The sequence below is a fragment of the Alternaria conjuncta genome (assembly GCF_024043145.1).
Source record: "Alternaria conjuncta strain BMP 0040 chromosome Unknown scaffold_3, whole genome shotgun sequence".
NCBI classification, from domain to species: Eukaryota; Fungi; Ascomycota; class Dothideomycetes; order Pleosporales; family Pleosporaceae; genus Alternaria; species Alternaria conjuncta.
The window spans coordinates 2,432,272-2,457,163 of record NW_026250092.1 but is presented as its reverse complement, the minus strand read 5'-3'; the positions used below and the strand labels follow the sequence as shown (position 1 = coordinate 2,457,163).

General features: G+C 52.6%; 10 protein-coding genes across 10 annotated transcripts; 6 read left to right on the top strand and 4 right to left on the bottom strand.

Annotated features, from left to right (window-relative positions):
- Positions 1–875: 875 nt before the first annotated feature.
- On the top strand, positions 876–2,493 carry J4E85_002807 (uncharacterized protein; the record flags this gene model as incomplete). The annotated part of the gene is made up of 4 exons (XM_051467081.1): positions 876–1,054; positions 1,112–1,546; positions 1,596–1,808; positions 1,857–2,493. The coding sequence occupies 4 exons, from the start codon at positions 876–878 to the stop codon at positions 2,491–2,493; spliced, it is 1,464 nt and encodes a 487-aa protein (XP_051329936.1).
- Positions 2,494–3,574: 1,081 nt separating this feature from the next.
- On the top strand, positions 3,575–5,992 carry J4E85_002806 (uncharacterized protein; the record flags this gene model as incomplete). Its single annotated transcript, XM_051467080.1, has 1 exon — positions 3,575–5,992. One exon carries the CDS (start codon positions 3,575–3,577, stop codon positions 5,990–5,992), a length of 2,418 nt encoding a protein of 805 aa, XP_051329935.1.
- Positions 5,993–6,585: 593 nt separating this feature from the next.
- On the top strand, positions 6,586–7,371 carry J4E85_002805 (uncharacterized protein; the record flags this gene model as incomplete). The annotated part of the gene is made up of 1 exon (XM_051467079.1): positions 6,586–7,371. The coding sequence occupies one exon, from the start codon at positions 6,586–6,588 to the stop codon at positions 7,369–7,371; it is 786 nt and encodes a 261-aa protein (XP_051329934.1).
- Positions 7,372–7,627: 256 nt separating this feature from the next.
- Positions 7,628–9,427, top strand: J4E85_002804 (uncharacterized protein; the record flags this gene model as incomplete). Its single annotated transcript, XM_051467078.1, has 2 exons — positions 7,628–8,524; positions 8,801–9,427. 2 exons carry the CDS (start codon positions 7,628–7,630, stop codon positions 9,425–9,427), a joined length of 1,524 nt encoding a protein of 507 aa, XP_051329933.1.
- Positions 9,428–10,286: 859 nt separating this feature from the next.
- J4E85_002803 (uncharacterized protein) lies at positions 10,287–11,397 on the top strand (the record flags this gene model as incomplete). Its single annotated transcript, XM_051467077.1, has 2 exons — positions 10,287–10,440; positions 10,616–11,397. 2 exons carry the CDS (start codon positions 10,287–10,289, stop codon positions 11,395–11,397), a joined length of 936 nt encoding a protein of 311 aa, XP_051329932.1.
- A 1,446-nt stretch (positions 11,398–12,843) lies between these two features.
- On the top strand, positions 12,844–13,783 carry J4E85_002802 (uncharacterized protein; the record flags this gene model as incomplete). Its single annotated transcript, XM_051467076.1, has 3 exons — positions 12,844–12,866; positions 12,918–13,134; positions 13,187–13,783. The coding sequence occupies 3 exons, from the start codon at positions 12,844–12,846 to the stop codon at positions 13,781–13,783; spliced, it is 837 nt and encodes a 278-aa protein (XP_051329931.1).
- An 844-nt stretch (positions 13,784–14,627) lies between these two features.
- On the bottom strand, positions 14,628–14,954 carry J4E85_002801 (uncharacterized protein; the record flags this gene model as incomplete). Its single annotated transcript, XM_051467075.1, has 2 exons — positions 14,628–14,749; positions 14,807–14,954. 2 exons carry the CDS (start codon positions 14,952–14,954, stop codon positions 14,628–14,630), a joined length of 270 nt encoding a protein of 89 aa, XP_051329930.1.
- Positions 14,955–15,873: 919 nt separating this feature from the next.
- J4E85_002800 (uncharacterized protein) lies at positions 15,874–18,372 on the bottom strand (the record flags this gene model as incomplete). The annotated part of the gene is made up of 1 exon (XM_051467074.1): positions 15,874–18,372. One exon carries the CDS (start codon positions 18,370–18,372, stop codon positions 15,874–15,876), a length of 2,499 nt encoding a protein of 832 aa, XP_051329929.1.
- Positions 18,373–19,283: 911 nt separating this feature from the next.
- Positions 19,284–21,785, bottom strand: J4E85_002799 (uncharacterized protein; the record flags this gene model as incomplete). The annotated part of the gene is made up of 1 exon (XM_051467073.1): positions 19,284–21,785. One exon carries the CDS (start codon positions 21,783–21,785, stop codon positions 19,284–19,286), a length of 2,502 nt encoding a protein of 833 aa, XP_051329928.1.
- Positions 21,786–22,960: 1,175 nt separating this feature from the next.
- Positions 22,961–24,503, bottom strand: J4E85_002798 (uncharacterized protein; the record flags this gene model as incomplete). Its single annotated transcript, XM_051467072.1, has 3 exons — positions 22,961–23,458; positions 23,509–24,255; positions 24,318–24,503. The coding sequence occupies 3 exons, from the start codon at positions 24,501–24,503 to the stop codon at positions 22,961–22,963; spliced, it is 1,431 nt and encodes a 476-aa protein (XP_051329927.1).
- Between the last annotated feature and the right edge of the window lie 389 nt (positions 24,504–24,892).

Sequence of the window (24,892 nt, the reverse complement as noted above, 5' to 3'; positions counted from 1 at the left end):
GTCGCTGTCGCAGATGTGCCGGCGGGCGCGCACAATTCCGCACTTCCTCTACATCCTGATGTTGGCGCAGGCTGAATTCTCGGAACTGCGATTTCTTCGGCCAGCGACCCACGATAATGGTCAAAGGTGGAAGATCCAAGACCGAATGATGGTCTGAGTCGTGTTTGAGCTTTCATTTTGCGGGCCGTGGCGGCGGGGAGGAGCGCCGCGACCGAAGGCGCCGCCGCGCCGCACCTAGTGCGCCTCGCGAGGAATCTCAATTCTTGTTCCGACCCGGGTCGCTTAGGGTGTTCAAAAGTCTGCCGCCGCGCCAGCTCTGCATAAAGCCCATCTGCCGATAGTACTATATTTCGATAGGTTCACGATAGCCAAGGTGGGTACCCAGCCCGCGCAGGATGAGGGGCTGCAAGGTCTCGATACCAGGTTGTAATCCCGCACGATTAGCGCCATCCATCGTGATTCGAAGCATCCATCGTGCCGCTCCTTCACATGGCTTGCCCGTACTCCTGGCCAATCACTCATCGACCTTGGACTGAATGCGGCGAAGGTTGATGATAGGTCTGTCGGTTGTCCTCAACAGCAGCCCGCAATGGCACGCCACGTCGGCAGCCTCGCCCAGCTCTGAGGATTCTCAAAGCGCGGCGATGTCGTACAGTTTGGGTGCTTACCGGTATTCAATGCTCATAGCAACGGCAGGTACATCCCGTGAGCAAGTATATGTTCACCGAGCGTAATTTTTGTAAGCTCTCGTATATCCTGCAGCATACCTTGTCCCTGTCCGCATTGCATAGCGAGAGCTGTTACTGATAGTTTTCTTTGAACAGCTTCGCAGTAGTGATCATACCCCTCCTTCATTTTCCTCAGACTTTGCCACAATGGCAGACGCCAGTATCGTCGAGAAGGGAGTTCACGTCGACAACTCATCGGTTTCCCCAGCAGAGTCAACGAGCGAGCATGGCTTCGATCGCGCTGCGGAGAGGCGACTCATCCGGAAGCTCGACTTTCGGATCTTGCCAGTGCTGTGGATACTTTACTTGGTCAACTTCATCGACCGGTAAGTCTGGTTGAATGACCTTTGATCGTTGCGATGCCTTGCTAACTCGCCCCCAAGAGCCAACATAGGGAATGCAAAGATCCAGGGCATGGAGACAGAGCTGAACCTCATCGGCCAGAGGTTCAACATCGCCGTGTGGGTTTTTAACCTGGGTTACCTCGTCGCTGGCATCCCGTTGCAAATCGCCTTCAAGAAGTATGGGCCCAAGAGTCTTTGCGTAATGATGTTCTGCTGGGGCATCACCGTGATCGGATGCGGACTCGTGAAGCGATGGGAGGAGCTCGTTGTCTGCCGTCTGCTGGAAGGCATCGCCGAGTCGGCCTACATCTCGGGAGCGGCATACTTGATCGGCGCGTATTATTCGAAGCGCGAGTACTTGACGCGCTACGTCTTTTTTTGCACCGCAGGTATTGTTGCGGGCGCAATCAACGGGTTCGTTTCCTCGTTAATCGCTCGCATGGACGGTACAGCCGGGTATGGAGCGTGGAGATGGTAGGTTAACTGTTGAGTCCTTTGGCGTACATCTACTGACGTGAATTAGGATCTTCATCATCGAGGGTTGTGTGACTATCTTCGTCAGCATAGCCTGTTGGCCGATCGTTCCCCCATTTCCCGAGCAATGCAAGTTTCTGTCTCCCGACGAGAAGGCGCTGATGCTAGCTCGCATAAAAGCTGATGGGGGTCATGTTGCCGACGACGAGATATCGTTCAAGAAGGCGTTACATTTCCTCAAAGACTGGAAGATCTGGACTGGGTAAGTGGCATGTATGTTCTTGCGCATAACTGAACTGATCGTGACCAGCGTTTTGATGAACATCGGAGTGACTGAGAACGCAAACTCTCTCGCGAACTTCCAACCGACCATCCTAAAGGGCCTTGGCTATACCGCGACGCAAGCGCAGGTCCACACAATCCCTGTGTATCTTGTCGGCGCCGCCTTCTCGGTCATCTTCGCGTACATGAGCGAGTGGCTGCAGCGCCGGTATCTGTTTTACGTCCTAGGTTGGGCAGTTCTCGCGACAGGTCTCATCGTGGAGATTGTGCACCCGTCCAACCCGGCCGTGCGGTATTGCGGCATGTTTTTTATTGCCAGTGGATGCTATCTCGCGATGCCGATCTCGATTATCTGGGTCTCGATGAACTGCGGTTCTGGGTACAAGCGGGCCGTGGCTATTGCTGTAATTATCAACTTCGGTACTGCAGGGGCCTTTATTAGCTCTAACGTTTTTCTGTTTAAAGAGGCGCCGGTGTTTCGTACTGGGTTTAGTACGGGTCTCGGACTGGCTTGTATCGGTGTTGTTGCTGCGACGGTAACATTCTTTGGTTGCAAGAGGGAGAACAAGAAGCGCGATGAGGCAAGGTTGCAGATGCCGGAGGTTCTTGACCAGAGTACGAAGGCGCTGGGCGACGATCATCCCGACTTCCGCTTCGCGTTGTAGGCCGGACACGATGATCTGGGGAGGCACCGTTGGCATGTAGAATCGGGATGAGACGACAATGGAAAGGCGCCGTTCGGTGAGCCGTAGAGCAGGCGACTCTTCATGGATTGAGACGTTCCCGAACCCTTCCCAACCAGTGACTGACGTTTCACCAAGAGGCTGCGAGCTGACGTTAGTTGACTTGAGATTAGCAAGAGATTCTATGACGCGGTCGCGTTACGTGAGGCACTACGACGCGCGCTGCCAGATGCTGTGATGACGCGCGCTGCGTACGTCGGTGATGATAGCATCACTACGTACTCACGACGATGAGCTTGCAATATAGATGGCCGCACTTGTCGTACAGTCGCTGGCTGCCGAGATGATGGCGTTGAAGTGTTAATGGCGGTCGGATGGTGTGGTGTGTACCTGAGAGATGGTGGCCAATCGGCGGTCCGACGCCAAGCAATTGCGGCGCGTCATCGCGGTGTTCAACACCACGGCTTCTCCACCACAACGACATCTGCAGCCTCACGAGTATCGACGTTGAGCCGTCATTAGTGCTGTAATACGCAGGCGCTTCTGCGTCACCACAATGGCTGCAATCTGGTTCCTTCCTTCGCCTGGGCCTACGCGATATGACAATTTTTTGCTAGCTGCTAAGAGTCGGCATAAAAGCCGCGACACGATAGGCGCTTGCTTCGAGTTATTAACTAAGTGCATGATAGGCGCACGCGCTGGGTAGCTTGTGAGTCGCGAAGGCGTCCGGACTCGGGACCTTGTGCATCCGAAGCTACAGAAGGCGTCCGGACCCGGCCTCTGTGCATCCGACTTTCGACGTAAGCGCTAATGGATTCTCTGCACAACAATATCAGGGCTACAAGGCTGGAAACTTCTATGTAACACCAAATCATTGGTGGATATACGTACCTGTGCGCAAGCATCTTCCAAGATGCAGATTATTGTACCGAGGAGGGCCGTGTACGTTTTTGGTACGCTTGACGCTACAAGAACTTTGCTGACCCCGTGTTAGAAAGTTAAGCCCCTACCTTCAAATTTCATGCCCTTGGTTCAACTTCCAGTGCACAGTAGATGCAAAAAAATGGCCGAAGTAGCGACACTTTTCAACGAAGATTGGGAGTTCCAACGCTCTGGACAAACTGGCTGGAGCAAAGTACACCTTCCTCACGATGCTATGCAGGTAGAAGGGCGGCGGGAGGACGCCCTCGCTGGAACTCATGGCGGATTTTATCTTGGCGGAACGTACAAGTATCGCAAAACATGGCAAGCGCCTACTACTCTGGAGTCCAAAGTGGTCGCTTTGAGTTTTGATGGTGTTTACCGGCACAGTCGCGTGCTGGTGAACGGCACAGAAGTCGGCGGTTGTCTGGCGGGCTGGACCAAGTTTGAGGTTCGCGTAGACTCTTACCTGAAGCTCGGCGAGAGGAACACCATCGAAGTACATGCCGACAACAGTGAACAACCTAACGCGCGCTGGTACACTGGAGCCGGAATTCATCGCAGCGTTCATCTCATGGTTCGAAACCACAATCTGCTTTGCAAGGACGGGATCAGGCTGGCAACGCTCTCCGCCAGTGGAGTTGCTCTTCTCACATTCGAGGTCTTACTCAACAACGAAAAGAAGGATGACGTTGAAGTATCTTTCGAGCTTTCGAGAGGAGGAAGGAACGCGATCCAGTGGACAACAAAAACGACAACGTCTGAGCTGAGACAAAACTTCGAGTTATCGAACCCAGATCTATGGTCCGCTGAGACTCCGAATCTCTACGACTGCACTGTCGTCATCAACGGCGATCTCTATAAGTTCAAGTACGGTCTGCGCACTCTGCAGTTGAAGCCTGGTCATGGATTCCTGGTCAATGGCCAGACTGTGAAGTTGCGTGGTGGTTGCATACACGCAGACAACGGTATCCTCGGCGCAGCATCGTTCAAAGCTGCGGAACTGCGGCGCGTGTCGATCATGAAGAAGAATGGCTTCAACGCTATTCGTATGTCGCACCATCCATGCTCAGAAGTCCTTCTACAAGCATGTGATGAGGTAGGCATGTACGTCATGGATGAGTTTGCCGACTACTGGTACCAGGCAAAGTCTAAATATGACGATTCCAACACCTTCAACGAACGCTGGGAGTACGAAGTTGCTTCTCTTGTGGAACGAGCTCGTAACCACCCTTCAGTTGTTATGTACTCATTGGGTAACGAGATCACTGAGCCAAAATCCGCCTACGGACACACGATCGCGAAGAAGCTCCTGGACCTCACGCACAAGCTGGATCCATCCCGACCTAATACTATCGCGCTCAATCTTACGCTGGCCCTGATGATGTTTTCAAAAATCCCGCCGGGGGATCCAAATACTCCTCCTGCAGATAACAAAGGCGGTCTGGGGGATTTGGCCTCTAGCACTTTCTTCAACATCATCGCCAGCATGTTCCTCTCATTCATGCGGTACTTCCCAAAGTTCAATCACACCAATGTTGTGACCAGCAGACTCTATTCGTACATGGATGTTGCGGGCTACAATTATGGAGATATCCGGTACCAATCAGATGCCAAATTACACCCTTCAAGGATGATGCTCGGTACCGAAACCTGTCCACCTGATCTTCCTAGGAACTGGTCCAACGTTGAAAAGATTCCGAACCTAATAGGAGACTTCATGTGGACTGGATGGGACTACCTTGGCGAGGTAGGCATTGGTGTGCACGACTATGAGGCAAGCAGGTTTACCCCTATAAAATTGTACAAGCCTTGGCCACATCTAGTAGGGGGTTGCGGCGCTTTAGACATCACTGGCGTGCCCAATGCTTCGGCTTTCGTAGCCCAAGCGTGCTGGAAACTCCTGTCTCAACCCGTAATTGCGGTACGTCCATTGGACGTCTCTAACTTGTATTACAAGGCGACGCCCTGGCGAGATTCCGATGCGATCGAGGGCTGGGGCTGGAAGGGTTGTGAGGGCCAGAAGGCTTACATTGAGGTCATCACTCAGGAAGAGGAAACAGAACTTTTCCTGAATGGCCGCTCGCTTGGGCGCGCAAGTAGCAACCAAGCCAACAGATACACCGCTAGATTTTCGACAGCTTACGAGCCTGGCGAACTTCTTGCTGTTGCATACTCTGGCGGACAGGAGCGTTCGCGCTCCACGCTCCGCTCCGCTGACGTTGCTTCAGTTAGGATTGTCAACGAGAAGTCCGGTGAACTTGTCGCAGACAGACAAGACCTAGCGTACCTGGAACTTCAACTCGCTGATCAGGAGGGAAACATCGAGATGAATGACGACGATACCCTTACCGTCGAGGTACATGGAGATGCCACTCTGGCAGCGCTTGGGTCTGCGTACTATAAGAATCTGCATGACTTTAAGGGCAATGTTCATAGAACATGGCGAGGGCGAGCCTTAGCAGTGATACGTTCCGGCATCAGGTCTGGAGACGTTGTCGTTACTGTAAGCAGCGTAAGGCACGGATCTTCGTCGATTACCATAAAGCAGAGAGCTTAAGAGTCGCAATAGCTACCTTGATAACACCTTTACAAGGACGCTGACCACTTTGTCGACTTTCAAAGGCCTGATATTGGTAGTTTCATCAACGTCCGTGGGATTGTACCCGCCAGCATGAAGTATGGGTTCCTTGCGAGATGCAGTTTCCAGCAGTCGCGCAAAATTTCCACGTGCATGCTTCGCTCTGGGCCATATGAGTATACCACGTGCTTTCTGGTAGTATCGTAGAGAATTAACGGCATAAATAGCTGTGCTCTGTCGCATGCAACCGTCAAGTTGTCAAGTATCTTTTCTTATTAGATAGCCCTCATGCCATCGTCAATCTCCGTGTCATAATGCTCCTCTGCGATCTCGTTTGAAAGGAGGTGGTTGCTCATCGCGATGGTCCTCGAATCACCGTCCAATGTTACTGATGAACCTTTCCAGCAGTATCGTGAAGTCGCGAATCCTCCGCGCGAAGATCAACGCTAATCTCGAAATGCCCACTAGCGGCTCGGTCGCTTACTACGTCACAGCTCCTACGTGTCACCCCGCCTCCAGCTTATCAATCACTGCCATTCCAGCCGGACCGACCCCGCACCACGAGCACCACTATGTCCACGTCGAAACCGTTCCCAGCGCTAAGTGGCGGCTGCGTCTGCAATACCATCCGCTACAGGCTCCTTACAGCCCCGCTCTACTGCTATGCCTGCCACTGTATGGACTGCCAGAAACAGACGGGTAGCGCCTTCTACCTGAGTCTGAACATCGAACTCTACAACATCCAGATACTGTCTCCGACGAAGCCTTCGTTCCTGAGCCGAGAAGTTAAACCCGGCCTTGTCGATCGGTATGCCGAGTGTCCGCAATGTCATGTTCAGCTCTGGGCTAGTAACCACCTGGGTGAGGCAGTTGTTGAGCTGAGAGTTGGCACACTGGATTTCCCGTCGCTGATGGAGCCGGATATACACATTCACGTTGAGAGTAAGCTGGACTGGGTGACTTTGCCGGAGGGCGCGAAGACGGCGCAAAGAGGCCATGATTACAAGACGTCGTGGCCGAAGAGCAGTCTGAAGAGGTTAGATATCTGCCTGAAGAGAGCGGAAGAGATGAAGAAGAGGAGGGCTGCTGTGATAAAGGACGGTGTTCATGGAACGAGTGGAGACGAGGAGAATACGGAGGGGGTTGTGGCGGTAGAGGGAAGTGGAGAGGGTGACAAGACGCCTACCGCGGGTGATGTTGGGGCCGACGATGACGATGAGGCTGAGGAACAGAGGTTCAGAGAGACTGAGAAAGCGTTGCTAGAGCGATTGGAGCGGCTGAGTCTGAAATTGCAAAATGAGGAAGGCACGAAGAAGGTGGTGGAGACGTGTCTTGAGGATTCGAAGCAGAGCCCATAACACGGTGCACAAGGTCTCAAGAGCTTCGAAGAACGAGCGCCGTCTTCCCCTTCTCATGTTATCTCAGGTCTGGTCGGTATATTTACTATGTCATCTTTGTAGAATTGAATGAATGGTCAAGATGGGCGTGCCTGCCTTTAGGTTGTGCAGCACGTGCGCTTACGTCATGGTACTACCATGTACCAGCCCTGTGAATCGTCGCACGCCGACGGACACTTATCTCCGCCTATCTGTCTCTTTCTACTACACCCCCACCATGGCGCTTTCGATCTTTTGCGCTCTACTCACGCTTCTCGCTACACTCACTTGCGCGTCTACCAACGGCCGTCAAGCAGGACGCCACGATGCACTTGGAAGGGAGACGAAAATAGCCATCGTCGGTGCAGGACTCAGCGGCGCCAGCACAGCATACCATTTACGCGAGAAGGCTCCTCCGGACCAACCACTCTCGATCACGATCTTCGACTCTAGCGAACGCATCGGCGGACGAGTCGCTTCATTCCCAGTACCGGATACCCAGAACCGGACCATTCTCGAAACTGGTGCTGCCAGTTTCTTTACGGACGATGAATGTATCACGCAAAGCGTTGAGAAGCTGGACCTGGCTCTGGTAGACAAGGAAACTTGCTGGTCGCTTTTGGGATGTCTTCACAGCCCATTAAGAAGAACAGGCATTTGGAACGGCAAGGAAATTATCGGCAAGGCATTGCTTGCTTTGGGACTGAGCGAATGGTTAGATAAGCACGGTCTGCTCTGGATTGTGAAACCAGTCGTATGGTCCAACAACATGTCCGTATGGGATACCTTGCGTCTCCTCCACTGGAACGATCTGAAGTTAGACCCTGGGCTGCAGGCCTCGTGCGACTTCACGTCTCCATCTATTTGGAGACGTATCCACATGCGTTACGAGTACGGCAGCTCGCCTGCACTCTTCCGGCGAGCGGTCCATACCACGACTGAGAGATTCCAGCATTTTGGACGTACGGACCGATTCAGCGAAGTTGGTGAAGAGCTCAGAAGGGTAGGTCTGCATGGCGACATCGCAAAACTCTCCGCTGCGGACTATCTTACAGGCCTTGGTACCACCGAGCTATTCCAGATCGAGGTCATCGAGCCATGTGTACGCGCGCGTTCCTCTCTTGATCTAACACAGGTAAGTGCTATCGATGCGATGATGGCTTGCAGAGAGTCAAAGGAAACATCTTTAGTCGGCGGCAACATACGGCTTGTAGGCGCGATGATGAACGCCTCGTTAGCGGACTTGCAACTGCGAAGCGAGGTGGTTGGAATTGAACATGGCCAAGATCGACGCTACAAAGTCTCAATCGCGGGTGCATCCGATCTCGCATTACATGAAGACCGAGAGTATGATATAGTCGTCTTGGCGGCTCCCGTTCATGGCAGTCCACTACTTGACAGCCTCCAAAAGCTGGGCTCGCTGTCGAAAAATCTCTTGTCGCCGCTAAGTTATACATCAACGCACGTTACCTACTTCGCTACCGAGCATGCGTTCAAGTCGAAATATCTCAACTTAGCCGTTGACGCTGACATCCCCGACCGTCTCCTAACGACATCCGCGGAGTCCAATCTGATGTCGCTCACCAAGTGGGACGGAATGGGTTTCTACTGGGAAGACCGGTTTTGGCGCAAGAGGCCCTGGATGACACCAAGCAAGCCGGAAGACTATGAGTGTGCGAACGGCAGATTTCATTACGAGAACTTGTATCGTGTGATGACCCGTCGACACGTCTCCGATCGCGGGCTTGCTGCCATGATTGGGAAGAGCTGGGAGGATGGTCAGAATGCTACCGATGTCGGTTTCAGCTGGGTGCATCGACAAGAATGGAACAAATCGGTCCCGAAATTCGGTAATGAGAGGGATATATCGGAAGATATTGAGGTGATGGAGGGTCTTTTCTGGCTTGGTGGTTCGGATGAGGTCATGTCTTCACTCGAGATGAGTTGTAAAATGGGGAGGAATGTGGCCTCGAAAATCATACACGCGCAGGACCGGGAAACCTCTAGGCGCGCACATGGCGAACTGTATTTGCGATAGGTCAAAACGCGAGTGGGTATCACGAACACATCGAGTCACAGGCATTGCGATTGTGTATCCATGTGATGCTTTACCGGCTACGTTGACTTTTTCAAGGCCTATAGCTCATTACGAGGGGCGATATAGTCATCAAAATACATCAACTAGGGCGTCACGGGCGCTCCTTTTCCCCCACCCCGGGAGTAGCGCAGTGAGATTGGGAAGTGAAAGAGTAGGATGGAATCCAAGAGGTACACAACGCACGGCCTATGCCTTCAATATATATACACGACTTCCCCTCTACCCTCCCCGATCTTAGACCCCTCGAAAAGCCAGTCGCAACATACTCCGATAGTCGCTCGCGAATATGTATCCCGCCAGGGTGGCGGTTTTCTTCCTTCTCTGCCTCCTGACATCTCTTATTCAGCCATGTAGTGGTCAGAATGTGGGTATCCAGACTTCTCCGATCTTCAAGGGCTCGAACTGCGATGCTGGTCAAGAGCGCATCATTCGCCAAGCACTTTCAGACGCTGTAAGCAAGTTTTTGATCCAGTTACATGTCGGCTATGCACTGATGTTGTCCTTCCATCTTTAGGTACTTCTTGCCAATGCGGCGTTTGACAATAGCGATGAACTGCTTTCAGTCACGGGTAGTAACAACAAAATTATAAACTTCGACACCCAAGCGGCAATCGAATATTGGGGTCCACCGAGCAAGAACCTTGGATACCGACAGCGCATCTACGATACCTTCTATCGCGGTACGCAAGCGACAAGAGGACGGGGTTGGGCCGACTGGTGGTTTGAACGCTATATCGAAATACACTGCGATGATCCTAGTGAGCCGAAACAATGCGATGATTCCACTGCTGCTTACTACATGCCCACGACAAGAGGTTCATGGACGTACGATGGGCTCAACTTTTGTCCCGCGTTCTTCACCATCCTCAAGGACCACTCGGAATTGGAGAAGGATATCTTCGCGGACGCGACTGGCCAAAAGAAGCTCAATACGAGGAACATGCGAAGCCGGGGTAAGCTATAACCTCAAATCCCCACCAGTTCCCGCTCGTTGCTTACGAGATATAGCCTGCACCGCTTTCCATGAGTTGCTACACGTGAATGACACGAAGACGGAAATTTGTCAAGGCGGATGTAAGTATTGCCGCGTATAGTCATCACTTTCTACGTACGACTAACACAATCAAGGCCACGATACTGAACAGATGATTGGTGACGAAAAGCCAGTCGCGACGTACAAGTCCGGCCGCGCCAAACTTCTGGCAGCGAGGGACGTGCAAAGTGCCGCATATACCAACGAGAACTACGTTTACTTCGCCGTCGCACGGTACATGCAAAAGACGTTCGGCACCTACCCCCCGTATCCACGTATGTGGAGCGTCACGAAAACAACAGCAGAGAACGAGGCGCTCGAGGACTTTGAACCAGGCGCCCCAAGTCGTCACAACACAGCGTTGGACTTGGAGGATGCCGACCCCAGCCGCGGTACCGGAGAAGCAGTCTCAGACAAGCTCTACGAGATGGCAATCTACCCAGAGTGGTATCAGCCTATTGTCCGGCAAGCCATCATCGAGCCTGACTTCGGTAGACTCGCCTTCTCCCACCCCAATATAGACGACGTCGTTTGCCAGACCACGAGCGAGTCTGCGCAGTACGATGATTGTGTAGCCGCTTTTGCGACGCTGGAGGGTCTCGACCGGAACAAGGTGCAGCTGGTTCACAAGAGGCCCGGCGAGAGGTGGTGGGCGAATGTGGTTACGACGTGTGCGGTTCAAGTCCACTACAAGGGCGACTGGTCAAAGTGTGAGGCTTCGCTGTCGGACATATGGGCTCACGCTAAGGATGTCTTTGAGGGGTGCCATGGCGAGTATGGAACGGTGGGTGGCTATGTTCCGTTCGGTGTGTCAAATTGCCCTGCGACGATTGATCTCGTGTCTACTCGTCAGTGGAGCAATCCGGATCCGTTCTAGCGTCGGGTTAACTTGTATACATAGCCGCGAATGTAGGAACAGACCTCGGGAATGTCGCATGAGATGATGTTGATGGTACGCGTGTGGTTCCTGGAAGATGAGGAACGTGGCTGCCCGACGTCATAGGGGCTCGCGCTTTTCCCTGGTGGGCGCTAGCGCCGCCACGCCAACGGCAGGGCCGACCTCTGCACATCAACACTCGCGCCATCCTTCTGGATTGCGACTACACCCATTTTCGGCCTCCCCACCAGTATGACTGTGGTATGCCGCTCATTGTTGCGCTCGATGACACGCGCCTCAACCGAACGACGCGCTCCTGCCAGTACTACCATGACCCATAAGTCCGATGAGGCCGCGCTCGCGTCATGAGCAAGCCGTGCGAACCTGTCGCGTCCAAGCAGGAACACTACAATCAATGACTCAGTATAGGGCGCGGTATAAGCCCTGGCCATGATTCTGCGCGACGTGCTGGATTTGCAGCTGGACCAGCCACTACAATCCACGGCGGGATTATCTGCTTTCTGATAACCTACACAACCCTAGGACAGCGAGAACCTTTGACGATAGCGACCAGACTCTCCGATTTGTTTATCACGTTGCGATAGGCAGTCCTCCCTGGCGATTGCGAGGACATGAGGCCGACTCAAATCTTGTTGTGAATCACAAGTGTTACTGATGATTTTAGTTCCCAGTCATTCACATTCGCGGTTACGCTTCATACTATGAATCACGACATATGCTTCTATCAATGATGCTGATAGCTCTGCTTCTTCCTACAATAGTTCCTTGCCATCGTGGAATCACTTACAAACGGCGATAAGCAGCATCTTCGCTCTCGAAACCACTTACAGCGTTGTAAGGTCGCTAACAGCTAGTTGACATACATACAGACATGAACAACGGAACACCGATGTCAGCATCTTGTACAGATGTCGCGCATCTTGCTTGGGCAAACTTTCTACGCTGGAGCACGATCCGGCCAAAAGAGAACCCAGAAGCTACGAACACTCGACAGGCATATCACCAACCTGCTGCGATCCAGCTTTATGAGTTCTTGCTGATGATCATAGTATCTTCAGGAGTCATACAGCGTACTTGCGCTTCTACGCCGCCCTCATTAATACACCCTCTATTCGGAACAGCCCTGAAGCTGACTTACCTAGACTGAAGGTACCCCTTCACCCATCCAAATCTACGTGTATATAACGCTGCTTCCAATGACGTCTCGAAGAACTCAGAATCACAAGTCTGAGGGCATGAGATCCTTTTGGTAGTCTCATTTCGTCGTCAAAATCATCGAGGTAAAGGTGAAGGCGGCGACGACTTTACAGCTGTTATGGCAGCCACTAGCGGGGGCGCTAGGATGTATATATACAGATGTGTACACCATCACTGACTTCCTCTCCATCTTCCTCCACTAACACTCGAAGCCTCACGCGGAAAGACATGGTTTTCTATTCATTCGATGAGTACGTATTGTATGCTTTCCCATCACTAGCCAAGAGCTGACATGATATCAGCGCTCGTTGGCTCGATGTTACCCTCTTGATCCAACGCTTCGGCATCGCTGCAGAAGAGTGGATGTTCGAAGAGATCATAAGAGCCATCACAAAGGCAGACCTTAAGCCAGGAACTCCGGGTGTGACCGTATCGCAAGTCATCGCCATCCACCGCCTTCTGGATCCCGAGGCCACATTCGAAGAAGCCGACGCCCGAGAAGCTCACCTCTGGATGACGGTACGTCCATCCCGCCAGTAATAGACGGTGCATTGGTTGCTAATTCGTGCAGAATGTATTCCCAGAATTGACGGACACCGGCACCCTCACACCAGAAAGCTTACTCAAGTACGCAGCCGACTTGCGGGGCCGCGGTGGCGATGGACCCTGTGAGGACTTCAGCAATCTCAGGAAGGATCTAGGCGACTTCCTCTTGGAAGACGCGCTCTATCCAGAAGACGATCCGACTGATATTGACACCGGCGACACCCGAGCAGAGCAGAGGGAGTGGTTGCGTCGTTTCATGAACGAGGATACTACGCCGTTGTGGCCAAATGTCAGAGACGCGCCCAAAGACCACCGAGTATGGTTGAGGAAGAATCTTAACTTGGTCGACTTCATGGTAGATGACCAAATACACCCTGGAATGACAGTCAGACAACGCTATGGTGCAGACCTCTATGCGGCCAACTCTTGTCGGCTGTGGGGTGAGGCAGGACAGCCAGCTTGTGATAAGCCAGCGAAGGAACTGATGATACAGGCGGTTGGGGTTGCAGCAAGAGAGATCATCGACACGTGTGACGGTGTGGTCGCAAAGATGGAGCCGTATATTGAGGAGCTGAAGGCGGCTATCAAGGACCTTAATGAGGAGCCGAGGGTTCCTCGCTAGGTGTTTGTCTAGAATGCAAGAGCTTCAGCCTCGGCTGCAGGCATGGCATTCGGGCAGGTCTTGATGGGACATGGCGTCGGTGAAACACCAACATTGCACGGTGTAATCGCCTCGTCACCATGGGCTGCCCAAGAAAAGTGGTTTTGGCGTCAATGCTTGCGCGGAGTCATGGCGACATCGGGATGTCAACGGAGGCTGAAGGAGTTTACGTGGTACATTGCTGCATACGCAGTATCAAGTCCTTGAGCCAATGACGGTACATAAAGAAATGTATCCTTCAAATCTGAACATCGGAAGTGACTTTGCATGTAAGGCGTCGATGTAGATGACAAAAGACATGTTGTGTCATCCGCTGGTGATGTGATGGATACACATGGCCGTCAGATTGCGCCTCGTGAGATAATCTCTGAAAGAAAGGTCCAAGAATATGATGCTTGCGTATGGTGAAGGCGGTTTCGTCACATCGGAAAATGCGCAGTACAAAACCATGGCGATGAGGTTGATGTAAAGAAAGAGCCTGAGGCCCACATTGCATTGATGCGCAAAGTCGAACGCCGTCGACCATTACCCAAGTCCCTGGCCGCAGCCCCCAAAGCCAAACCAGACATATCCATGCCATTCCAGTATCTGATCCAACCAACAGAAAAAACACGATCTATACGCCGCAACCAAACACGCGCACGCAAATGCCATGCTATGTTACACGCGGTCTATACGTCTATGCCAAACAGCACTCGCAAGTATAGGTAATGACCGTCATCGCCGGACCGATCGCTCGTCGACGAAGAAGAGGAAGAAGGTGTCGGGGGTATCGCAGAAGTGTGTAATTCGTAATCATCGTCGCTTAAACGATGAGCAGCTTCTCAACGTTCTCGCCGGCGCTGCGCTCGCTCATGCGGTTCCATGCGGCGTAGGTGAGGACACCGCAGGCGGCCCACATGACGGGGACGGCGGCTTCGGCGCCAGCTGAAACACACGTTAGTACGGTTACTTGATTTTTTATGCTTCCTTTTCATGACGTACTTGGGCGCTCGGCCTGCGCGGCCATCTCCATGACGCGTGCTGCGCTGCTGGTTGAGCTGGAGGAGTTGGCGCGGATGGTGGCGGGTGCGATGCGCTTGCCGGCGAAGGCAGCGGTTATGGGAACGCGGGTGGCGATACGAGCGAACATGATGCTTGATGTAGTGTTGAGGTTTGAGGATGTATTGTTGAGGAAACCGAGTTTATGTAGCGACAAGTGGCGACGTGAGTAATCTCAGTAATGACACGTATAAGCAAACGATAGTCGTGGTCGTCAAGTAAGTCTCTCTTGAATACGTGGAAAGTGAACGTGCGTGGTTTCGAGTGAATCCGGGGAAAGAGGACACAGACACGGAACACGGTTTATATAAAGAAAGTGGGCCTGGGGAAGGAGTTGACAGGGCTGAAGGGAAAGGAGGCGAGGCCGGAGATGGCGCGAGCAGAAAATTTAGGGGCGGTGAGCGATCCGTGCAGGGATGTGCCAGGTCGAGATAGGCTTGGCCGCCAGCACGTGAGTGGGTCGGGTGCGGAAGTAGCAAAGCGAAGTCTGGGGTAGCCGTCACTCTTGAGGAAGTCACGGCCCTTGTATCACGCGGAATGAACTGATGGTGAGTAGTCTTGATGATGATGCATTCCATGTACTGCGAATGCATGCGACCGACGATGAGGCGCTCCGAGTCCCTTCCGGCTCTATCTCGCAAAGAGCCGCAGAGACCCTGCTTTTAGATCGGCACTGCGGCGCATCCCCGGCCTTCTAGACGAATCTACCGAGAATTAACCAGTCCTCGCCACCCCCAGCCTCAACAACGATTCAACAACAAATCTAGTAAACGCTTTTCCTGATGCCCTTCATAGGCATTTGCAGCAGCAGCATCAAGACGTCCACTTCGATGTAGGAAGAGCCTCGTTTGATATCATACCTGACGAACTCGCCCTATAGACATTCATTTGCAACCAAACACTACCTACGTGCTAAAGAAAGGACAAGCCCTTCAAGGAAATCCTCCTTCACGCATGCTGAGAGAAAGAACTAGGTGAATGTTGCGCCAATCTCAAACTCAAGCCTCCACTCAGTAGTTCTGCCACAGGAAGTCCTCAAGCTTCCTCCCCTCGCACACCTTCACGATTGCGTTTCGCGTCATGGCCACCGAGCGTATTTCATGGAATCTCTTGTCTGCCATCCGGTCATTGCGACCACGTAACTTCGAGTCGACATCGGACATCGTTAGGCGAACGCAAAGTAACGCCGAGTCGATGCTATCACTGTGTATCTCGAGATATCCACACGAGTCTAATGCATGAGTTAACGGGTCGAATAACGTAGGCCCACACTCCCCGAAGCGAGTGGCGATCTCGAACAGTATGACCCTGCAAAGACCGTAAACAGCAAAACAATTCAGCCGAGCTATTGGGAACGCCCCTTCGTACTCTGGTTCGATAACGTCTTGCGCGCGACGGATAAGTTCCGATGGCGGATAGGAAGTCTGGATATCGGTCTTGCGTTTGTCCCTATCAAGCCGTCGAATTACATTAGGGTCGCCCGTGAGTTTCACCCAAAGCTCGGGAGTGGGTATGTAAACATTGTGAAAGCTGTCTTGCGCGGAAAGTTCCATGGTACTAAATCGGATCTTGTTTCTTTCGCCAGCGACTTGCTGGGGTACTTTCTTCGGCGTTGTGGTCAGCTCCGTAAAGTCCTTCGTTAACTTCTTCACGAACCTCGCACCACAATAGATCTCAAAGGTGTTCAGAAACTTCTCTCGAGGTTCTTGCTTTCCCGGGAAAACCACTGACTTGAACAAACTTTGGAGATGTTCCAATACTGGTATCTGGGGGCATCCAGCATCGATTTGCCGTAGCATGTTGTAAAGATGCATTACAGCGGCGAACATTTTCTGCTCGTTGAGAACCGCAAGGCCACAGTAGAGCGTAAAGTCAGATATAGCGGACATGTAACTTCCCGTGACCCAAGGTGATTGAGAATAAACGTCGAACGTCTTGACAGCAAGGAACTTCTCCAGGTTCATCTTGAGTAGCTCGATGGTGTCCCCTGTCAGATTTTGATGTTGCTGCAGCTCTGCTATCGCGCGAAGCACTTCGTTCGCTCGGCTTAGTACAATGATGCGGCAGTTCGGCGGCGTCTTTCCTAACCTCTCGCATTCGTGCAGAAAGCTACGCCCGCTTTCCAGTAGCATGTGCGTTGCTACCAATTCCGAGAACCAAGTCACCTTCTTCGAAGATTCAGCGACAAGAGGAAGCGCTGAGGGGTGTTGTAGATGTCCTTGCCTGATATACGCCCACCGGGGCGAGGCATTTTGCGCTTTGTTTGAATCCGGATCGAGTTGGTATGCTTGATAGGCGGGGTGTAGAGAAATACTCTTGACTATAGATCCGAGCAGCATGCGCTCATAGTCGTAACGGTCGGCGCAAATTTTTTCGCCTGCTGCTTGGCGATCCTCTTGAGAGAGCTGAGATCCATCGCGCGATGCGAACTCGGCGACTGCCCCAACGAAATTCTCTTTGACACTGCGCTCCTCAGACGGGTTGCGAAAGAAGTCTTGGAAACGACGCCGCTCGTTCTCGAAAGACCGCGGGATTTGTTTTGTTTCGACAAAAGCGTTCAGGAGTCTGAACGGCCAGATTAGACCAGTGCCATGAGTTAGCTCGACAAAGGATGAAGACGTTACAGATTCGCTAAATTTCGTCGATGTCAATTCGTCCGCAGTGATGTCTAACCGTAGACTACCACAGTCCCCAATTTCACTAAACACGCCCTGCTGAATAGTGACGTCCTTGCTCGCGTGACATTTCAGCCCTCTCATGAAGTGCTGAGCCATGTTCGTCAACCATCCGGCGGCTGCGAGGGATGTGTCGCCGCGAGCAAACGACCTCCAAATGGCATTCGTAGTGTCCACGATGGCCTGATATTCTGTGAGGTGGGTTTGGATAGCAATCGCATCCTCGATGGGGTCTTCTACAATCGCGGATCGTTTGGGACTAGTTCTTGGCAGGCTGTCTTGCCAGTATTGAGATACGGATCCGTCATGATCTTTCTCGGCTTCTATCAGTCCAATCAGCGCCTCAAAGCTGTTCGTAGTAGCGGGAGGGAATGCGTCGGATGACGCGCTCGGTGCGCCCTTTGTGGCCCTCTTCTTTTGCCTGACTTTTGGCATGAGCAATGCATATGCTTCAGCTAAGGTCTCATTGAAGACCTTGTGACGTTCAGTCGAATCTTGAACTTCTTGCGTGGAAGATGGCAACGCCTCGTAGTACCTGGTCAACTTGCTGCGATTTAATATGACGTTCTTGAAAGCCGCTTGAATGTCCACGGGTGGCTTCTTACCCATGCTTGCAGCCTGGCGAGCGCGGTCAGCGATCTCGCGCACCGTCAACCCGGCTGCGTGTGACTGGTCTTGTTGCTCCTGGTTCGGTCGCGGTTTAGTTGTAGCTGACGAATCTAAAGACACGAGCCAACTGATGACGATCGAAGTTCCTTGCTTGTACGTGCGATAAATCTCGGATAGGGTCGGCGGAAGCCGCTCGGGTGCTTTGGTGGGGGGTTGCGCAGACATCGTGAAGCGACTGGGCTTGTGATCGGAAATGTCGTTTCAAGTCGATTTGGTGCTGTGTGAGAAAGGGGAAGCTGGGGGCGTGTCGCTATGCTTAATGGTGGGGGAGCTCGCAGTCTTGTAGTTATGCGGAAGCAGAAAAATCATGTTCTAGGCTGCAACGCATGCAACATCCCACACGTGACTGGCTGTGAGAGTTTAGCGCAGCATCATCCCATGGTTCAGCGGGATCGCGCTCGAAAGTGAGATCGTGCATGTAAATTGTGTAGGTTGGGAAGCCTGCAAGTGCCCCCATCGCAGAACGCAGTCGCATGACCCATGCGTCGCCATCAAGCTGACCACCAGATGCGCGCTTCTTCCATCGGGGCCTTGGTGGGAGGCTGGTGTCGCAAGATTGACGAGAACCTGCGCCGTGGATCTAATTACAGTGTTTCGGCTTGGATAAGGTGCTGCGGTTGTGTAGCAGCGATCGTTCATCGCTCGACGCGTCCGGCATCGCGAGGCATGGCACCTTCGAGAAAAGGGAAAGCGCAAGCGTTGCACATGCGAGTGGACACCATTACAGCCGTGCGACCTACACAGTGGAAGCTACAGATGCGCGTAAAAGATGGCAAGATTCGCTTCACCAATGATATTGACAGTGCCTGGGATGAAAGGCTGCTGCGGGACACGGGCGGGGAGATTGTTCAGCGGACTGACGCGCCAAGCCTTTGATCAATGAGGCTAGTCTGGCTCTCGGGAACGAACCGGAAGGAACGATCTCTCGGGCTACTCATCAGCATGCAAGCAAAGTTCAGTTTTGTTCACTGTTAACAGCGGCGATGATCGCACAGATGCTCAGGTGAAACGTATTCATTTCGGCTAGCCTACACGACACTATCGTTACACTATTTGCTGAAGCCACTATATCCGCCTCACATATCCTCCCACAAGAAATCCTCCAACTTGACATGTCCGCAGACCTTGACAACCGCATCACGCAGAAAGAGCAAGCCATCGTCTTCCTGCAACATTCTCCATCTAGACGCATCCGTGCGTGTCATTACAAGATGATCGATGTCGTACCTGACGACCCCCAAGAAACACATTGCTGCTTCCAGAGTATTCGCTTGTAGGTCATAGCGACCTGAGGCTCCTAGCCCCGCGAATTCCTGCGCGCAACTTGGCAACCCATCTGGATTAGCTAGTTGAGAAGCAACCTCTTTGTAGAAGTCGAGAACTAAATCCATGACGGCAAAGTAATTGACTTTTGCCAAAGGGAATGTTCCGTTGAATTCTGGCATAATGTGGTCTCTTACGCGCAGGACAACATCGGACGGCGTAAAGCGAGCGATCATGTTCGGGATGATATCGTGCTTCTTAGCCAGTAGCCTTTCGTCCAGTATCTTGGCTAACAAGCGCCTGTCGAACCAACACTGTCTCACTAGCGTTTCGGATGCAAAGTCGGATAGATTCGAATAGTTGTTCTTCGGGTCATCGTACATCTTTGCTTGGACATCAGACGTCCACTTTCTGTTCTTTCTGAGTATTGGCTCATGTTTGGCAAGGCGAGCCATGTTGTCGAAGTCCTTCGTAGGCCGTCCCTGCATATGTGGGAATACCATCGGTCCAAGGACGTCGCAAAGATGTTCCAATAAAGGTATCTTAGGACATGGAACTCTGAGCTTTTGCAGCATGTTGTACAAGTGCAGCAGATCAGATACGTAACCCTGCGCACCCATCAACCCGAGGCCGAGCATCATGTTGCGTGCCGCGATCGTCGCCATGTAGCTTCCAGTGACCCAAGGCGATTGAGAATACAAATCGAACACTTTCCCGGAAGTAAACTTGTCGAGCTGTTTAACAGTCTTCCTGAGTTTATCGTACGAATCTGAACGCAATGGGAGAGCTCTCGGTGAATCCTCGTTGTTCTGCAGAAACTTCTGCAACGCGATCCGGCTGTTGCGTGCGAAAGACAGGACCTTGATCCTGTTGTTGGTGCGAGGCGGAGCTCCGACAGGATTTTGCCAGATGAAGCTACGACAGCTTTCGACAAACATGTGTGCGCCCAGAATTAGAGTCGTTTGCGGTGGGGAGTCGGAATCCAGGTATGCTTTCAGATCCCACAGTAGCGGAACGCCTAAAGTGAACTGAAGATAGTCTTCTGCATACATTTGTTTTTGCCAGCTCTTTCCAGGATCTTGTTTGAAGTCCACAAGGCCGTCCCATAATGGATGCTGATATATACTTCGGCACATCGACTGCACCAAGTCTCGATCATGCTGATAACGTTTGTCGATGATGGCGTCAAGCTTCTGATAGTGTTCGTCCCTAGTTCTGGTCTCGCTGGTAGACACACAATCCAGGACGGAGTCGACAAGCTCGCTGCTCAATACGCGCTGCTCCGGTTGAGCCTTGAAGTAGTTCTCGAATCTGCAGCGTTCCACGGTAGTCAGCGAATTGTCTTTGGCTTTCACCAGCGCCTCGAACCGGCGCATCTCGTTGCTTGGCCAGAGGAGGCCATAGCTGTGAGCGAGTTCCAGGAAGTCCTCTCCTTGGCTCGACCTCTTCCATTCATCGATATCATCCATCCAACTATGTAGAAACCCCTCCTTAGAATCCGATGGCCCACCTTTGAAGAAATAATGAATTATCCAGTCATGGTGGTCACCGCAGGGTGACTGAGAAGCTATCCATTCGAACAAGTATCTATGAGCCACGTTGGTGAGGAACCCAGCTACAGCCAGGGGGATTTCGCCGTCAGCAGCAGATTTCCAGATAGTCTTGATAGTCTGGACTGTGTTTTGTAGCTCCAGTACATAGGTATGTAAACCTACGGCATCGCCAACAGAGTCGTCGGCGATTGTAGATGCCTTCGTGGATACGGGAATCTCGCTTTGCCAGAAGTCCGATGCACATGCTTCAAATTCAGGCTCCTCCTCGACGACGTGTGCTAACACTTCGAATGTGTTGGGTGTGGCAGTAGCATGCGAAGCATTGGTAGTCTGCTTTGCTGGTCCGAGTTTCCATGTCTGTGAAGCGAAGAGAATGGTATAAGCCTGGGCGAGAGTCTCATTGAAGACCTTGTGACGTGCCGTTGCCGCGACGGTATCGGCCGACGCTGTGGGGAGACGATCGTAATATTTGGTGAGCTTGTTACGGTTGACGAGAACGACCTTGAACGCGTCATGAACTGTCTGTGGAGGGATACGTTTGCTTTTCGACGCTTTTCTCGCTTTTTCCAACAGCTGTTTGACGGTAAAGGAATTCGGTGCTGGTCCTGACGGTTGGTCGATAGTCCCGGATCTCCTAGCAAGGGGTTTGTCGAATGAGGAAAGCCATTCCAATATCACAGAAGTTCCGCGCTTATACGTCTGGTATACGGTAAACAGGGTTGACGGCAGCCGATCGTTGCTCGTGGGAGTTGATGTAGCCATCTTGATGTGTTGTCAGCATACAGAGGATTACCTTCCTTATACTGTAGCCACAAACCACCATAAATAATTTCTCGTCGAAGTGTGGTCGGTCCTACCGCGAATGGTCCAGTTGGCCGGCGCAACCATGGTTCGCTCCATGAGTCACTCTGCGGCACAACCGGAGAGCCATGAGAGGCCAAACCAAGCGCAGTGGCATAAGTGAGAGCCAACAATACATGAGGGAATGTCCTTGGTGTGCGGGATATTTGTGATGTTTAGAGGCTGCGAGGAGAAGACATCTCACCCAATGTGCGCACAACTAAACACAATAAGCCATCGTAGGCGCCTCGCTGAAGTGTGATTTCGCGGTAGAATAGATCGCCTCGAGGCTGCGAGGAGTAGACATCTCACTCAAAGCGCGCAAACCTCGATACAACAAACCATTGTAGGCGCCTCGCTGCACCAAAATTTTGCGCATAGACCAAGAATATTGCGGGAGTGATACCTTCAGAGCAAGAGCCGAGGTGATGAGTGGATGCAGCAACTGAGCCATCCGTGGAACGAATATGACTCCCCAGCCGCGCTAGCCTGCATGCGGACCACCACACACAGAATGCCATCAGGGACGGAGGCGATGTTGGCAAGTAATGCGCAAAGATTATGGCTGGTATGAATGTGATGGCCATTGACGAAAGTGAATTCTCGAGGATGTGTTGTGCGAAGAAGCGGCTCAGATTTCGCGCACGCTTGCAGACGTCATCGGCAAGAAGGCAGTACAGTAATCGCCATCGCACTGCTTGATATCGGCGAAAAGCCGCCATAATCCATGGAAGGCATGAGAGCGACAAAGACGATATATGGCGGGCGAGGGTGCGCTGCGCGTGTGCGAGGATGCAGCTCGGGGTCTTCATACTCCGGTAAACGTCATCGAGGGAAGCACAGACACCATGGAGGAAGGCGCGCCTGTGGACTGATGTTTAACGGAGTGAATTAATATCTAACATACTCATTGGCTGCTTTCTCGCATGCTTATCAAAGAAAGCATACCTATACAGAAACTCCGCCCAATGCTCCGGCAGTCGAAATACCTATCCAGCACTCAACAATCCAGAGGACGCAGTCCCCCTCTAAACCCCATTCCCTATCCCGACCCAAACCCCACCTTCCTTCTCATTACGACATTCCCCCATCCCTCATCATGACTTCCCGCCCTTCCGTTGCTTAACCCTCGACCCAATACTATCACTTCCACTCGCTTGCAATCCCGCACCACTCGCCGGCGTACTCGGCGCCTCCTCAATCCTGTCCAAATCCTTCTCAACCTCCACATCCTCCTTGATCAACTTTTCCTTCTCCTCCGTCTCCTCATCCGTCGGCGCATACTCGCTACGGTCATCATCCGCATCCTTGTACACGACAAAGCGGTATGCGATCCTGCAGATGAAGAACCACCAGAAGAGGTTGACGGCCTGCAGCGATGCGAGGAGGGCGAAGGTGATGTATTGCGAGATCCAGCACTTGTATTGCTGCGTCTCCCAGTTTAGCTCGAATGGACCGACGGTTTTGAAGGTGGTGAGGATGGACCAGATGATCTTGAGGTTGATGTAGTGGCGCGTGTAGCCCCAGATGACCATGAAGACGAAGAAGTAGGGGCCGACGATGGGGGAGTCGATGTAGTTGAGGCATTTGGAGGTCTGGACAAGTTAGTGAACGAATCTTTATGTTGGAAAGAATTTCGACTTACAGCCAAGAAGAAATCCGACACATCATGCGTGATGTATACCGCAATCCCCATGTACGTAAAATGAAACCTGTAGCTCAACCAGATCAAGCTGACAGTAATAACATGATGCGCAACCAACTCTTTAAAGTCCTTCCGCGGCTTCTCCAGCATAAGCAACAGCACAATCGCCTGCTGCGCCCAGTAACTCGCTTGAAGGAGATAGTACGCCTTGACAACGGCCTCGTGCGTGCGGTGCGGGAAGCCTTCGTACATGCCAATAGGGTTGAAGTACCACACAGGCGTCCTGCTCATGATCCAGATGCCAAACGGCCCGTACAGCGCAAAGTACAACGCGGTATACGCCTGCTCCATGAACCTGCTCTGTTTATCCCTGTTCTTGATCCCAAGCTTTACCGCAATCGGGCGAATGAGGCGCTGCATGCAGAACTCGCGCGTGAAGCTCAGCACGATGATGTAGAAGCCGACGAAAGCAAAGTCGCGCCCGCCCTTGCCGTAGTGAACTGGGCCATTGGGATCCGCGCGGACGTGGGCGGGGATGAGCGGGTCGTCGCGTGCGAGCGGGTAGGACAGGAAGAGGCAGGCGGACAGCGGGTTTGATTCGTAGGGGTAGACAAGGTAGAGGAACACGATCGTGAGGCCGAGGATGAGCGGGAGCAGCCAGGTGTGGCGGATGCATTGGCGCTTGAATTTGGAGAGGTAGCGGCGTGTTGTTCGTCGTTTGGAGCGGCGGGCGGATTTCTCTGGTTTCTACAGGGTCTTGTCAGCGCGTGCCCTGCATACCCTGGATGAGGGTTAAAAAAAGCACTCACCGAGTCCATGCTCGTCGGGCTGTTCAGCGGCGGGGTGCTCGTGCGGTGTGTAGCCAACGCTGGGACGTCGACATCGCCAGGTACATCGGAACCCAGCGCACTAGACTTTCTTCTCCGCCTGGCTGCGCCGTTTGTTGCAGTATTGTGTGGCAGTGCGCCGTTGAGGGGAGGAAACGGTTCCGTCATCGTGAGGTTGAGGAGAAGCGGAACGCGGAAGACGGGTCGGTAGTCGCAATACCTTGTCTGTTGTCAAGGAGAAACAAAACACCTCCCAGACGACGTAGAAGAAGCTCCGAAGAAGAGCCTGCAGCAGAAGATATAAAGCGGCTGAGATATAAAAGCGGATGCGTTGCTTCTCCTTTCTCTGGCTTTCCCGAGGCTCGCCGCAAGTCAGGTCTCGCTGGCTCGACGTCCCAAGCAATTTCCGACCGGTGGAGTGGAGCCCTTGGCTTTCCGTAGCGCGTCGATCTGCTGTGAGCGAATGCCAGGGGTACGTCTTATGTCAGCGGCGTACTCGCTTAAAGCTACTGTTTAGAAATGCGGTAGATTTCGATACGACGTGAATGGTGATGCGG